The sequence below is a fragment of the Eptesicus fuscus genome, chromosome 16, assembly GCF_027574615.1.
Source record: "Eptesicus fuscus isolate TK198812 chromosome 16, DD_ASM_mEF_20220401, whole genome shotgun sequence".
Classification (NCBI taxonomy): Eukaryota; Metazoa; Chordata; class Mammalia; order Chiroptera; family Vespertilionidae; genus Eptesicus; species Eptesicus fuscus.
The window spans coordinates 15749465-15764688 of record NC_072488.1 but is presented as its reverse complement, the minus strand read 5'-3'; the positions used below and the strand labels follow the sequence as shown (position 1 = coordinate 15764688).

The 15224-nt window shown below is 50.4% G+C and overlaps 1 protein-coding gene across 5 annotated transcripts in view; it reads right to left on the bottom strand.

Annotated features, from left to right (window-relative positions):
• Positions 1-15224, bottom strand: part of LTBP1 (latent transforming growth factor beta binding protein 1) — a 349094-nt gene extending 333870 nt beyond the window's left edge. For all 5 annotated transcript variants that reach the window (XM_054727794.1, XM_054727797.1, XM_054727796.1 and 2 more), the window contains exons 1-2: positions 14737-15224; positions 13638-13708 (exon numbers count right to left, since the gene is read on the bottom strand). In XM_054727794.1, coding sequence (XP_054583769.1) covers positions 13638-13708; positions 14737-15224 — 559 coding nt within the window. The remainder of the gene's footprint in view (positions 1-13637; positions 13709-14736) is intronic.

The following is a 15224-nucleotide window of genomic DNA, read 5'->3' as shown; positions in this document are numbered from 1 at the left end:
TGCTTGCCCACACTGCCTGAATGAGTGAGAACTAAAGTTTTGTAAAGCATTTCCTCACATTTGAGCACCACTGTCTAAGACTGTAGCCTTGTCTACGTGGTATTTAAACATCTGGAGGCTTCCTCAAAGGAAAATGCAGCCCTGGCCGGCTGGCTCGGTTTGTTAAAGTGTTGTCTCATGCACCAAAAGGTTGTGGGTTCAATTCCAGGTCAGGGCACATACCTAGGTTGTGGGTTCAATTCTCAGTTGGGGAGTATACAGGAGGCAACCAATCAATGTCTGTCTCTCTCTCTCTCTCTCTCTCTCTCTCTCTTTCCTCTCTCTCTCTCTCTCTCTCTCTCTCTCTCTTCCTCTCTCTAAAACTCAATAAAAACAATCCTCAGGTGAGGATTAAAAAAATTATAACATGCAGCCACTTGGAAATTGCTGTTTACTTACATTGGGAAAAAATAAACAATATTTACTTTTACCAAGGTATACGTAGTAACACAATAACTGGTTATTTAAATAAGCTCCCCCCAAAAAAAATTCTTTCTAATTGGAGAGGAATAGGCATTTTTTAAAGACCTAATACTTCTTCAGTACTCAGGTAAAAAAGATACATAATGGGGAAAATAGTCTATTTCACAGAATAAGCAAACAAACTCCTTCAGCTCTTTCTACCAAGCCTCCTTGTCTTAGCACGAGCCATTCTTTGCCTCAATACGCAGCTAATGAAAGTGTGTGTCTGAACTTCTTCATGGGCCACTTCCAAACACCGGATGCAGTCCTCCCGCGACGTCCAGGACTGAGTCAGCAGGACCCCGAGCACAGCAAGCAGCACTGCCTCCTCCCCGGGTCTGAACTTCCTCATCTCCGCACGAGAGAGCCTCGCTCCTGCCGACGCGGAGGGCATGTTCTGGACCAGGGCTTGCTCTTCATCTCACTTTGGAAGTGTTTTGGAAACGAGCAATGGCACCTGCCTCTACCACAACACGTCACACTCGCTCCCGTTGCTTTTATTAACTTTGTAAGACCTTTCCCATCCTTCCTCGCCTTTGGCATCTCTGATTCTGGTAACCCAGTTTAACCCCGGGGCCTGGAGCTTCAGGGTGGATGGGTCAGCTGGCTGCTTGTGAAAACGAGGGTCGTGGGGCACCCCTGGGGTTCCAGTCCGGTAGGTCTGGGGTGGGGCCCCACAGCCTGCATTTGTTACCCATCCCCCAGCGGGGCTCTGACGCACAGGAGGTCTGAGCACCACACCTTGACACCTGCAGCTTTCATGAATCTGAAGAAGTGTGATCTGAGCATCTTCCACGTGAAAGGACAGAAGAAGATGAAGAAGGCCCAAAGATACAAGACTCACCTTCACTGGGTGGCAGAATGGCTTCTCGGGTCCCCTCGGTGAGCGTGCCAAATGCGAAGTGCGGTGACAGGCACGCTGCACCTGCTCAGAACGCGAGGTCCCCATCGGAGACTGCAGAACCGCCCCATTCCATCGGGAAGGGGGAGAAAGCTTAGCTTCTAGCCCCCAAGGCTTGGAGCCCAAAGGAGCCCATTTCCCTGCACCCTGCTTCCCTCTACACATGAACAAGGGGGGGGGGGGGGGGGAGAGGAGATGGATTGGGCCAGAGCAGCACTTCTCAAACTCTAGCTGCCCCTAGAGGGCTTGTTACAACAGAGTGCTGGGCCCGGGCCCAGTTCCTGACTCGGGAGGTCTAAGGTCCGGCCCAGGAATTTGCATTTCTAACGAGGCCCTGGCCCAAGGACCACACCTGGAGAACCAGGAGGTCTGTGAAATGCCGTTAAAGCAGTCGGCATTATAGGACAAAATGGGCCATTTTAACAGTCAAAGCTGAGCGTTAAAAGCTGTTCCAGGGGAAGGTTTGCTAATATTCATTCTCTCATAACAAAGGGAACTGGTTAACGACATGATCTCGGTCCACTGATTCAAATGAATTTCAGCTGGTCTCTCCCTCAGACACAGCAGTGGCTTGTAATGCTTATGAATCAAGAAAACCTACTGAGGGCCTATTGTATGCCCAGAACTGCTGTGTAGGCCAACTTTCTGGTGGATAAAATGGAAAACAAAAGCAGGGTCCCTGCCTTTAATTTACTAATAATCTGTATTATTTCACCTCCGGTTACTAAAATACTCTGGTCTCACTTAACCGTTTCACATCCGCTATAAGAAACAGATCTCTCTAGAAAAAAGGTTTCTCGTCTTTGCCTGCACTCTACTTTTAGGAGAATGACACAAATCGCAGTGGAGGCATGGGGGGGGGGGGGGGGGGGGTTTAAAGGGAGATTTAGGTATTTTTGCTTATTTTCAAACCCACTTCCAGAAGGTGCCCCAAGAAACCATAACCCATCGGTGAACAGGACAATCAGTAAAGACCTCAGACACGAGATCTGTAATCCTCGCCATCCCACGGACACACACGAAGGGGTCTACGGTTCAAGACCAAACAGCCAACGTGTCAGAGAAAATTTTCACCAACTGAAAAACGCTCACGAAACAGCCAGAAAAACTGCACCAGTAACATCACCCTGTGCTTATATGGCACTTTGGGGGGAGCTTTCTCATGAACCACATTTTACTTAATATTTACTACAACATGGGAGGCTAGCCAACGGGGACCCCGTGACACACACGGGAACAGAATCGCCCGGAGATGGCGAGTGGCTCCCAAGGCGCCCAGCAGAGGCCGCGGTTGTGTCTACCTCTGCCCTCGGGCTCACCCCCAATCTGTAAATGAGACTGCGGGGTGCGGGGGACAGGGAGAATGTGGGGGTGTTACAGCATTCAAATGTATCCCACAACTTCTGCACTCTCACTTTCACACGTTCTAACGGCTCTCTGTGAATTTTCTGTGGTGACCAGAGTGGGACTGTCCTCTTCGGGTTTTAAAGGGTTAAATATTGCATGGTGCATTTGGTGCCATGTGAGGATCCCCCGCAATTTGCCTTTTAACACAGCTGTGACCAGAGACTTTTCTTTTCTTCACCCTCAAGTTTTCACCCTGAGTCTGGTCTGTGACCCTAGTGAGAATGTCCCCTCTCTGCCAGAGCTCCACAGAGGCGTGGGGGTTTGGAGGTGTGGGCGGGGGAAGGGGGTCCAATCAGCAAAGGGCTAGGCTGGCAGTCAGGGCACAACCCAGGTGGTCAGACTAGGACAATAATTTGTTGTGGTCCTGAGCTCTTTACTGTTCTATATGGAGTTTTTCTCATCCATAAAAAATAGCAATAAAAGTGATTGAATGAATTTTCTATTTAAAACATTCTTTTTCCAGGCCTCCAAAGAAGTGCTGAAAAATACCAATTCCTTCATCATAAATCCACTTCCATTTCCAAGTCCCCTTTATTGTCTTATTTATGGCCTTATAGCACCTACAATAGTGGTCGGCAAACTCATTAGTCAACAGAGCCAAATATCAACAGTACAACGATTGAAATTTCTTTTGAGAGCCAAATTTTTTAAACTTAAACGTCTTCTAACGCCACTTCTTCAAAATAGACTCGCCCAGGCCATGGTATTTTGTGGAAGAGCCACACTCAAGGGGCCAAAGAGCCGCATGTGGCTCGCGAGCCGCAGTTTGCTGACCACGGACCTACAAGACTGACTAGGGGCCCTGCCCTGTCTCCCTTCTCACTAATACTGCACTCCTACCTGCAAACCAGGAATACTCACTCCTGGCCCCTGCACGGGACCCGTTCCCACCCCGGGCCTTTGTGCTAGCTTTCCTCCTGGCCTAAAAGACTCTTCCTCCAGACCCCTTCGTATCACACAGGTCTCATGTCCCTTCCCTACAGAGACCGTCCCTGGCCATGCTCCCTCCTCCAGCCCCATCCCTCTCTAACCTATCACCCGCTTTATTTTCTTCAGTGCTTACCACCTCCGTGTGCCTGTACCTGGTACGCAGGGGCTCAGTGAAAATGCAGCAAATAAACCCATCCATCCATCCATTCACTCCATTAAGTCTATGTGCACTTGCCAGATACTGAGGGTAAAAGATGGCTGAGTGTACACCCCACTCGCACAGAGCTCACATGCAAGCTGGGACGCCAAACACACACACACACACACACACACACACACACACAGACTGTGACACGATGTGAAAGTGTTAGGAGAGAAGAAGACGTGCATGCCTGATAGCCACAAGAATTACTTGAATGAGGCTGAGTAATGAATGGTGCTCGCCCGTCCATTTTATTTAGGTTTTGAAATGTCTCAGAAGAATTCATTAGTTGAGCTGCTTGAAACTTCCCAGTTAATGGCAAAGGCAGAAAAGTGCCCCACTCTTGAATCAATGTAGCCAATAATTCATGAAGGTGAGGTGGTATGTCTTAGCTGGTTTAAACAGCTTTTACCGAGAAATTTACTTTGAAGATGTTCATTACTAACTAGCCATTTGATGTGGTGTCAAAATAAAATACATATGGGTGAAAGGCTGGAGACTCTACTTTTTTTAAAATATATTTTATTGATTCTTTCCAGAGAGGAAGGGTGAGGGAGATTTAGAAACATGGATGAGAGAGAAACATCAATCAGCTGCCTCCTGCACACCCCCTACTGGGGATGTGCCCACAACCAAGGTACATGCCCTTGACCGGAATCGAACCTGGGACCTTTGAGTCCGCAGGCCAACGCTCTATCCACTGAACCAAACTGGTTAGGGCTACTTTTAATTTATAGTAACAATGATAAAATGAAGTTCCTGCAAGATTGCAAGTGAGACTGGAATTGTTTGGTAACCCTACAAGAAATACAGACATTTTTAAGTGTATAAAGACAAAAGGGCCTTATTATTGTAGTTTCCTTATTTTATTTCCTTGTTTGCCTCCAGTGGCTTTTTACTAGTTACATTCTCTCTCCTCCCTCCCTTAATTTATCCCCAAGACACCTCTGAAGGTTCCCCTCCAGACACTGTGTCCTCTCTTCTGAATAACTGATTTCACCCGTTCAGAAAAGCTGACCACATCAACTGTGGATAGCAACACCTCCCTTCCATTGGTCTTCCCATCCATCCACCAAATCCATCCTGCCCCGGGCCCAGCAGGACCGAAGGCACGTATTCAAACACCAGCCCATCCATCTCCTCATTTACAAAACACAACATTTCGCAAACTGTTTACTTACATCCCTGCCAACAATATTACTCAAATGTGGTGGAGTGGAAAAGCCACAGGGAATGGGGTAGTTGGCCAAGAGCAGTATTTGGGGATCTAAAATTACAGGGGGGGGGGACCATACCACATTCATTTTACTTCGTCCCAAATCTCTATCAGATGATGTTGAGCAGAGAGATTCTAAAATTGGCAGGAAGAAAGGAAAAGTTGTCTCAAAGCGTGGGCCATGCCAGGGCAGCCTTCAGAGAAAGAGCAGGAGGGAAGAGAGTAAGGTGCTGCGCCCTTGAAAAGCTGTCAGAACCGCAGTGTCTGCTGGGCAGGGATAGCCACCCAGAGAAAAGGGGGGGAAGAAAACCACGTGGAAATGACTGCCAAAAGGTGAGGTCAACGAAGGAAGGAGAATTCTTCACGGAGGATTGAGGGGACAGTGTTTACAACACGACAGAATCAGACCGTGCTCGTTCAACTCGATTTTAGTCCATTCAGTTCCCATTGGACCGTGGCAAGGAGCCCGGATACTTAAAAGGACACAAAGAAAATGCTGCTCCCCAGGAGACCCACACTGATGGGGAGGCAGGTGCCGCTCCCACCTGGTCCAGCCCTACGCAGAGCCAAGTCAGAGTGAGATCAGTGCCCGGGAGGGTGGGTGGGGGGTGAGGGGGACAAGGAGAGAGCACCATGATTTTCCCCAGGGGATCTGAGAAACTCAAAGAGGGGTGTGTGGAAGGCTGGGGCACCCAGGAGGGGGCGAGCCTAAGCAGAACGGGAGCCCCTGAGAGTTCAAATATCGCTGGGCACCTCTCCTATATTACTTCATGCGGGACCCCAACAAGCCTCTGAATCACAGTACACACCATGTTGTTCCCGTGCTGTGAATGGGGGTCACCTGGCCTTGCCCCAGGTCTCACAGTCCCATGGGCGGTGCCTACCAGAAATGTTCAATCCTGCATAATAAGGAAGGCAAATGACTAGGTGCGCATGGGCATAAACAGATAAATACAGCTGTGATGTCTTTTTTCCATAAGTACCAAAACAACCAATTTGTGCCACACCAACCAATTATGGACTATTTTCTCTCCACTAACAAGACAGGAAACTTCATTAGTAAAACACGCATTTAGAGCAAGATAAGGCCATGGTCTCTCCCTTATCTATAAATCATTGTGCTTAATTACCTCTTCTGGGAGCTTTCAAAAACACGACCCTGTTGGATCTATTATTTTCTGTTTTGTGGACTTAAAATATCTTGTAATTAAAAATAGAATGTTTAGCGGAAAAAAACCACTCAGTGTGTTCCAAAGCACTTCAACCTTTTTTAAAAGCCATTTTATGTAAGCTCATAGCTATCACTAACAATTTTGAAATTTTCCAACTCTTGTAAAAACATATTTATCATACACTCAGCTAACTAAAGAAAAACTGGAGGAAATAACCTGATGTGCTGCAATCTTCGTATCTACTATTCCAAAGTGAGCTGAACTGATATTTAGAGGACGCCCGGCCTTGAGAAGTTTTCTGAGGCGTTAAGTGTTGGGCTTGGCCCTTCAATTCCCAAACAAAGGGTCCTAAATATGGCCCAGCAGAGGGTTCCTACTGAATCAGCTTCTCAAAATGGGGGCCGCCCTCGTCAGCGTCACCTGGGTGCTTGTGGAAAGCCCCAGAGACTCCGATTCCATACAGCACTTGAACAAACGCCTGCAATGACCAGCTGCCCGTTCACGGTGAAGATCCACCCCTCTAGAACCTCTTAAAACAGACCAAGTCACAAGGCCAGAGTCATAACCAAAATCAAGGTGGCCAGGTCCCCGCCAGCGCAGCCAGAGCTCCTGTGTTGGGGAAGAAGCTGAGCCGAGTCCACAGCCCCAGCCTGTGTGGGAGGGGCCCCCCGAGGCTGCTGCTGGGGAATTGCCAAGCGCCCAGCGGTGACCCACCTCCAAGGACCCCACCTCTCAAGTCCATGTGCACAGAATCTATGGGCTTGTGTTAGGAGTTGAATTGTGCCCTCAAAAAAGAAAGGTATGTTGGAGTCCTGACGCCCGGTACCTTCGTACGTGACCTTAGTTGAACCTTATTTGGACACAGGATCTTTACAGAAGTGATCCGGTTAAAAGGAGGTCATTAGAAGGAACCCTAATTCAATATGACTGGTGTCTGTACAGAAAAGGGGAAATGCGGACACAGAGATAGACACACAGAGAGGGAGGAGGATGTAAAGGGACACAGGAAGAAGACCGTCTCCTACAAGAAGAGAGGCCTGGAGCAGATCCCTCCCTCACAGCCTCAGGAGGAACCCACCCTGCTGACACCTTGGTTTTGGACTTCTAGCCTCCAGAACTCAGAGGCAGTTGAATGTCTGCTGCTCTAAGCACCAGGCCGTGGCACTCTGCTATGGTAGGCCTCTAAGTCACACAGCTTGGGAAATCACAAAGGAAACTGAGGCAGTGAAAGCCAATCCAAGCCAGGGCTGTCCGGATGGAGAGCTAAGAAGACCAAGACCCAGCCCTAACTGGTTTGGCTCAGTGGACAGAGCGTCGGCCTGCGGACTCAAGGGTCCCAGGTTCGATTCCGGTCAAGGGCATGTAGCTTGGTTGCGGGCACATCCCCAGTGGGGGGTGTGCAGGAGGCGGCTGATCGATGTTTCTCTCTCGTCGATGTTTCTAACTCTCTATCCCTCTCCCTTCCTCTCTGTAAAAAAATCAATAAAATATATTTAACAAAAAAAGAAGACCAAGACCTCAAGGGAGAATATGGCCGCACTGGACGTCCAGGCAGGCGAGGGCGGTGGAAAGAGCCAGGAACCAAGAGCCGCAAGGCCTGGGGTGGGGTGTGAGCTCTGCCTCCTCTTTGGAAAGGTGATAAGTCATGCCTGCCTCACCGACCCCCACGGCGTGTGAAGAGGAAGAAAATGCTCTCAGTGCTCCGGAAAGCAAGGCACAAGCCACCCTCACCCCATCAGGGCCCCCTCCGTCTATGCTCTCGCCGTGGCTGGTGGATGCTGACAGCGCGGAGACACGGCCCTCGCACTCCGGGTCGCCCAGTCCATTGCTAGGAAGGCCTTGGAAGCAAACTCCGCATTTTTAGGAAAATTTCATTCGAGCTCCCAAACATGTCTGAGTATGTTTGGAATATCCAAGACAACAAATGACAGGGTCCAAAACAGCCAGCTCCTGTGGATGCCCAAGTCAGGCCTCCTAAGGGCCCAGGGCTCACTGGGCAGAGAAACGTTGACTAGCAGGCCAGGCCGGGCGGGCGGCGGTGTGTCCAGGCGGCCCCGGGGCCGGGGGAGGGCTTCCCTACGAAGGTTTAAGCACTATCACAACACAGAATTTACGGCTCCTACATGTTTGTTTTAACTAGCGTGGAGAACACATATTTGACCCAGTGTGAACTTGACCTCTGGGTCCCTCTCCCTTCGCCAGGCTGTCTGTGCAGCGGGACCAGACTCTCCAGCCGGGCCTCCCACCCGGCTCCCAGCACTGGGGCCGGGGCAGCCCTCCCAGGAGTTGCCATGGCAAACCTCACTGCAGATCGACGGGCAACGCGGCCGTCGATGGCCATAGCAGGCGCACGAAAAATGTGTAATCGCTCTGGGCCTGGCTCCCGAGCTCAGCTAGCACAAGCCTGAGCCAAAAGGGCCAGGAGACAGCCTGCAAGTCCCCTCGGTCACCCGGAACCCGGCCGCATCGCACCCTCCCGGCCGAGGCCATCGGCTGCAGCATCGCTGAGCACCGAGGGGACACACACCTCTGTCCCCTCTGCATATAAAGAAGGAACGCGTCTAGGTTTGGGTTTCCTTTTTCCAAAGCAGCGTGGGCCGAATGCCAATGGAAAAGCAATGGAATATCGATTTTTCTATTTCTTGCTGAGGAGAGAACAAGTCAGTTGCTGTGCATGAGTTAAGTGAGTAAAAACAGACCCTGTCCTCCCCACAGCTGGCTGCGTTTCTCCTCTATTCATAGCATGTGGCACATGGTAAAAGCGAAACAGATCTCCGTTAAGTAAATGAAAGAACCATCCATGCCTTTGCCGAGGGCCTGCCATGTGCCGGGCCCTCCGCCACCTTCCCCCTTCCGCCCCCCTCATCCTGCCAGCCCGGCCTCACCCTCGTCTCCCCTTTATTCTTTGTGGTGTCCAGTCCCACGTCCAGTCTTCTCTTTAAAGCCAAGCCCACTGGCAATGTCTCTTTCTGGCCCACATTTACCCTGAAAGGGGGACAAATTGAAAGAACCCTTATAGGCGGTGGGTTCCGTTTGGACAGAGGGGAAAAAAAATGAAAAAAATGGGGAGAGGCAAAAACATGAATGCCCCACTCAAAAGACAGAGTTTCTAAGCTACAAAGCCCTCCTCGAAATGTTAACGCTCTGGGAAGAGGAAAAATCTGGCACTATCTCTTTTACCCAAAACTGATACCATTATCAGCAGTCACTTCCTATTAATAACTAGAACGCCGTGTCTGGTGCAGCGATTTCCACTTCTGGAGCTCCACACACAAAGGGCGTCGGGGACGCCACCGGTAACATGCAGTCGGGCGTCCCTACGGAGAGGCTGGGGAGCTGTAACCCCCGGGGCCACCTCTGGGGGTGCGCACACCCATCCCCTGCCCCTGTGGGCCTGCGCCTGCTTGGGTCACATCTCTCTCTCCGATCGGAGACGGAAGGGTCACTAAGTCTTCAGTCTTTAGAAGCAGTTGCCTGTGGTCCATTTAAATTCAGTTTCAATCAACTAAAAACAACCCAGGCTGCCCGGAAGGGGCACCTTATTTTCTTCACTGGACGAAGCCAAGGAAACAACATAAACACATCCAATCTCTGAGGCAGAAATACTTTTTGCATCCATGGGATCTGACCTGGAATTCTTTAACGGAGGCCTTTCCATTATCCTCAAAATACAGTGACAAGGAGGAGGCATCCTGGGTGATACAAATGAATGAGCATGCCCGTTTTATGATTGCTCTATTAAGGAGGAACTTCCTGTGGGCATGCCATTGGGGTTTTTGGGGTGTGTGTGTGTGTGTGTGTGTGTGTTGTATTTTAAGTGTAATAAATCATGCCCAAGTGTACCTGTTCAATCTCAGCATAATAAATGAGAGAGGAAGGAGACCACAAGTCAATTTCTGTTGCAATCTCAATGCCATTGGTATTTACTGAAGTGGTTCGAGTCACAAAAACTGGTGTCAGGATTTTTTCCGTCCAGTTTATGAATACCTCAGGGGAGTGTTTTCCCCTCGGCAAGCTTGTGCACAGGAGACCTAGACACACATATAATCTCTTTTAGAGTTCTTTTAAAATAAATCGTTCTGGGGGGCAGAACAACCCAAAGTGCTTTATTTCTTTTTTCTTGCTAATCAAAGCCAGAAAAGAACGGGAATGACTGGCTTTTTCTTTTGTTCTTTTTTTTTTTTCATCTTTATTGAGGTATAATTGACAAATAAAAATTGTATATATTTAAGGTGTATGCCATTGTTTTGCTATGTTGTGAAATAATCATTACAATTAAGCTAATTAACACCTCACATACTTAGCATGTCTTTTTTGCGGTTGAGGACTCTTTAAGACCTACTCTCTGAGCAAATTAAAGGTCTACTCCACAGTATTGTTAACTATTGTCACATTGCTGGGCACTGGATCTCCAGAACTTACTCATGGTCCCCATTTACTCATCCCCCCAACCCTAAATCAATCTAAAAAGAAAACCATGGCAAGGGCGCGGGCTGGGAAACTCACACAGGGAATGAAGAGAGAGAACCAAGTCAGAGAGACATGAGACAGGATTGACTTGGCTTGATCCAATAAGAAACTCTGAGAATCCTTCTGGTCTCATCAAGGTTTTCACATCCAGCCTCTTTCACCTCCATACCTGCAATAATCCTACACAGCAGGCACGTTTGGGACAGTCATTTCAGGCTGGGAAACTGGGTTAGAGAGGTCAAATGAGTTCCTCAGGGCCACACAGCTGGTGAAGGCTTGAGGTTCTGAACTCAGTCTTCTTCAAAACCAAGGGTCTTTCCTAGCATCACACTGCTCAGCTGTGGACACAAGTTTCCAGCATCAGTGGTCACCCCCGCTGTCCCATCTGAAAGCAAAAGGCTCCTTCATGTTGCCGGCTATGCGAGACACACACAAGACAAGTCCCCGGCTGAAACAGATCCATCTAGTACAGTGGTCGGCAAACTCATCAGTCAACAGAGCCAAATATCAACAGTACAACCACTGAAATTTCTTTGGAGAGCCCAATTTTTTAAACGTAAACTTCTTCTAACGCCACTTCTTCAAAATAGACTCGCCCAGGCCATGGTATTTTGTGGAAGAGCCACACTCAAGAGGCCAAAGAGCCGCATGTGGCTCGCGAGCCGCAGTCTGCAGACCACGGATCTAGTAGATACATCACTTTGGATTGAGCACTGACCTACCCCAAGATCATTTTTAAAGACAATTATTGCTGAGAGGACTTGTGGCTTAGGTTCCTAGCAGTTGGGCCTGAGTTAAATTTGTCAGGTTGGGCGGGAAGGATCATCTTTGGAGGGAAAGTGATGTTGCATTGCTGAGATCCCAGCGCTACCCAAAGGGCTCCATCCATTCCAGGATCCGGAAGGATAACGTGGGCCGGCAGCCAGAAGCATTTGCTGTTGGTTTGGGGGTACCACATGAGTGGAGCGACTTCCTCTGGAAGCCTGCAGGAACTGTTCAACCCTAGCTTCTCAGAGACACACCCCGCTAAACCTAGGCACACACCTGCCCTTTCCTCTCTCACCTGGGGAAGCAGAAAGCCGTGTGGCGATGCCTCAAGATCTGGATGTTCTTCTAGAGCACCTTTGGGTCTTCTAGAATGTCTTTAGGTCCCCGCATCCTCAGACAACCTGAGAACGGGGGACTACTTCTTTTCAGAGAGGGCACTTAACTGCAACATTTGCCAAGCAAACGTCTCCAAGCCTTGATGCATTCCCTCCAACCGGCAGCGAGCGGCACCCGCCCATCGTCTCTAAAATCCTGCTCTGTGTTTTTCATCTTTACACAGGAATATCCCACCGCCATGGTGCTCTCATGGATGGCTTGTCTCCGTTTTCTAGGCAGCCACGTCACATCAGGTTTTGAGCAGGAGTTACTGAAGGGAGTCAAGGGTGTGTGATTGGACCTGAGCAACTGTAAATTCAGGAAAATACTGGTGCACTATCGTTACGTGCAATCTAAGAAGGGACAAGTTATGACCTCATCTCAAATGCCTACAACCCTGAGCATTTCTGACCTAGTGGTTTAAGGTCAATACGTGAGTTCACATCGGCCACCGCTCCTTGATCACAGCCAAACCCTAACCCACCTGAACACTCACTCCCTTTTACAAAATTAAAGCCACGGTGCCCAAGTCCTCCTGTTACTTTCAAGGACTGAAGGCATTTTTTCAACAAACAAGTTCACCAGGATGACTGTACTAGGGTGTTTAAAATCTCATCCACCAGTGTTTTAAAATCCAAACCATACACAAGACAAACTGCTGAATCTGACTTGTTATGCTGAATACTAATCAGCAGCTGAAACTTTGGACGATTCCAGTCCACATGGTTATGGCTCAAGCGCTCTGTAGAGAATATCCAAGGACGCTTAACTTTTTCTGAGTGGAAGTAAAATTTCTCTATTTCCAATGAACATGAGACAGACGCAACTTGTCAAGAGGAGCCTCAAAACATGCTTCACCTTAATCCTTAACTTTATGATGCATAGCGGAAATATTTCCAGATCTAAATGCATCTTAATCTATTCATCTAAAACACTGCTAAGCATGACTATTAACTCCAGGAAACCCCGCCCGTCAAACAGCCAGGCCTCAAGGATTCTGGTTGCTGTTTTCAGAAAGCTTTAAAAACTACTGATGCTTTGCCCAGCTGGTGTGGCTCAGTGGTTGAGCGTTGACCTATGAACCAGGAGGTCATGGTTCGATTCCTGGTCAGGGTACATGCCCTGGTTGTGGGCTCGATCCCCTGTGTGGGGCATGCTGACCAACGATTCTCTCATCATTGATGTTTCTATTTCTCTTTCCCTCTCCCTTCCTCTCTGAAATCAATAAATATATTTAAAAAAAAAAAAAACTACTGTTGTTTTATTCTAAAATAGGGCCCTCTACTTCCCATTCCCCTCCTGCCATCATGTTAAGGAATGTTTTTCACGTGCTGACATCTATGACTCAATTAATTGTATTGCACCTGCCACATGGCACATCCTCCAACAGGAATGTTTTGCTTAACTCCTGATTCACAGGTGTGACCGAGTGATTAACACCTGAGCTGGGTGCAGAGGAGTCCTGGCTGCGTGGTTCTGGACAACAGTCTGCTGCTGGCATTGATACCAACGTTACCAGGGCCCAGGCCTTCCCGGATGGTAACGAAGGCTGCAGACAATGGGGTGGATTGTACTCCAGACACCAGCGTATCCAGGACAGCACCGGCCCCTTTCACGTGGCCCCCGTCGGATCGCCCAGTGAGAACAGCCCCACTCCGCCTACCGTGCAGGGCCGCTGTGAGCATGGAGACTTACGTTTGGTGCACCTCTGGGAGCCAGGGGCCTTACTCCAGCCGTGGCAGCACTGCCCTCCACAGACATTGACCCTGAAACAAAGCAAGACTCCTGAGTCGGGCAGTTGCAGCACCCTCTTCCAGAGACCCCAACCTTCTAGGGGGTTCCCACAAGCCCAGCATCCTGCTTCCATATTCCTCTGGCTTCCAGGGAGTCCTCACGGGTGTCCAGGATGCCCGACCCAAAGATGCCCAGTTAGAAGGGAAAGGACCTAGTATCAGGAAAGGGTGGGAGAACCAGGAAGCCAGCATGCCCTAGGGCTAGACAGGAGACAAGGGGGTCCAAATAAGTGGTTTCCTTAACCCCCAAAGTAGAACCAAAGGTACTTTGCACGTTATCTGCACCCACATTTTAAACTGCACCCGAGCTTTAGAGAAAAAGTGTCCAAACCAGGAGGGGTGAGATCACAACGCTTGAAGAACCACCCTTGAAGAAAAACGCCAAATAATCCAAACCAGTTTCCCCCACCCACCCCAATCTGTGATGAATGCCGAGGGGAGCTGGGAGAAGGTTTAAGAGCCCCCCCCAATCACAGAAACTTTGCAACAGAACCTTCTGTCGGTGCTAAGACACAGGTGCAGAAAGATCCAAGCCCGGAATTTCTAGGATGCTGATCACTTCTAGACTACAGAACAGGAACCAAAACTTTTTTTTTCTTTTTTTTTTCATTAGCGAGAGAAAAAATATTAAAACTGTGTTGCAAGAAGTTGAACTGATGCTGAGGGATCAAGCTGTAGTGACTTCATGTTGACGCCCAACCTCTAGGAGTAGCTGGGTTCTCGCACACGAGGTTACGCCCCGGGCAGAAATGCCTTTTGTGTTTGTCCGCAGCTCGGTAACAATGCGCCCGGGGTTGATCTGGGTCCGGTTCCCCGGTTCCCCGGTTCCCCGGTTCCCCGCTCTCCACTCTCCCCGCCGCGCTCCCGCTCCTGGGCAGGCGGGGGCGGGCGGGGAGCAGAAAGCGGACCCACCGTGCACGCCGCCCCGAGTGGCCCTGACCCCGGTCCGGCCCGGCGGGGGCGGCGCGCGCGGAGGGAGGCCGGGAGGGGTGCGGGCTTACCCCTGCAGCTGCTGCTTCTGGTGAACCTTGAGCCTCGAGCCCCCGCCGCTCTGCGTCTCCTGCGACACCTTGGCTCGCACGGCTTGCCTGCCTTGTTTGGCGAACGGGGCTGCCGCCGGGTGCCCGCCGGGCTTGGGGTGGAGCTGCCCGCCGGAGCCCCCGGGACGCGCCGGCTCCGGCGGCGGCGGCGGCTGGAGCCCCTGCAGGGCCGCGCCGCCGGGCTGGCTCGTGCGCCGAGTCCGCTCGGAGGGGCCCCCCGGGGAGGCGCGGCTGGGGGCCCCTGCGCCCGCGGAGCTGCGGCTGTACCTGGCGTTGAGCGCGACGTTGAAGGTCCGCGGGAGCGGGGGCCCGCCCAGGGGCAAGGCGCCCGCAGCCAGGCCGGGGCCCGGGCGCACCACGTACGTGATCCTCCGTACCCGGCCGTGTGCGGACGTCGCGAGCAGCCCTGCCCAGAGCAGGAGCCCCCACCTGAGCCAGGCCCCCGCCAT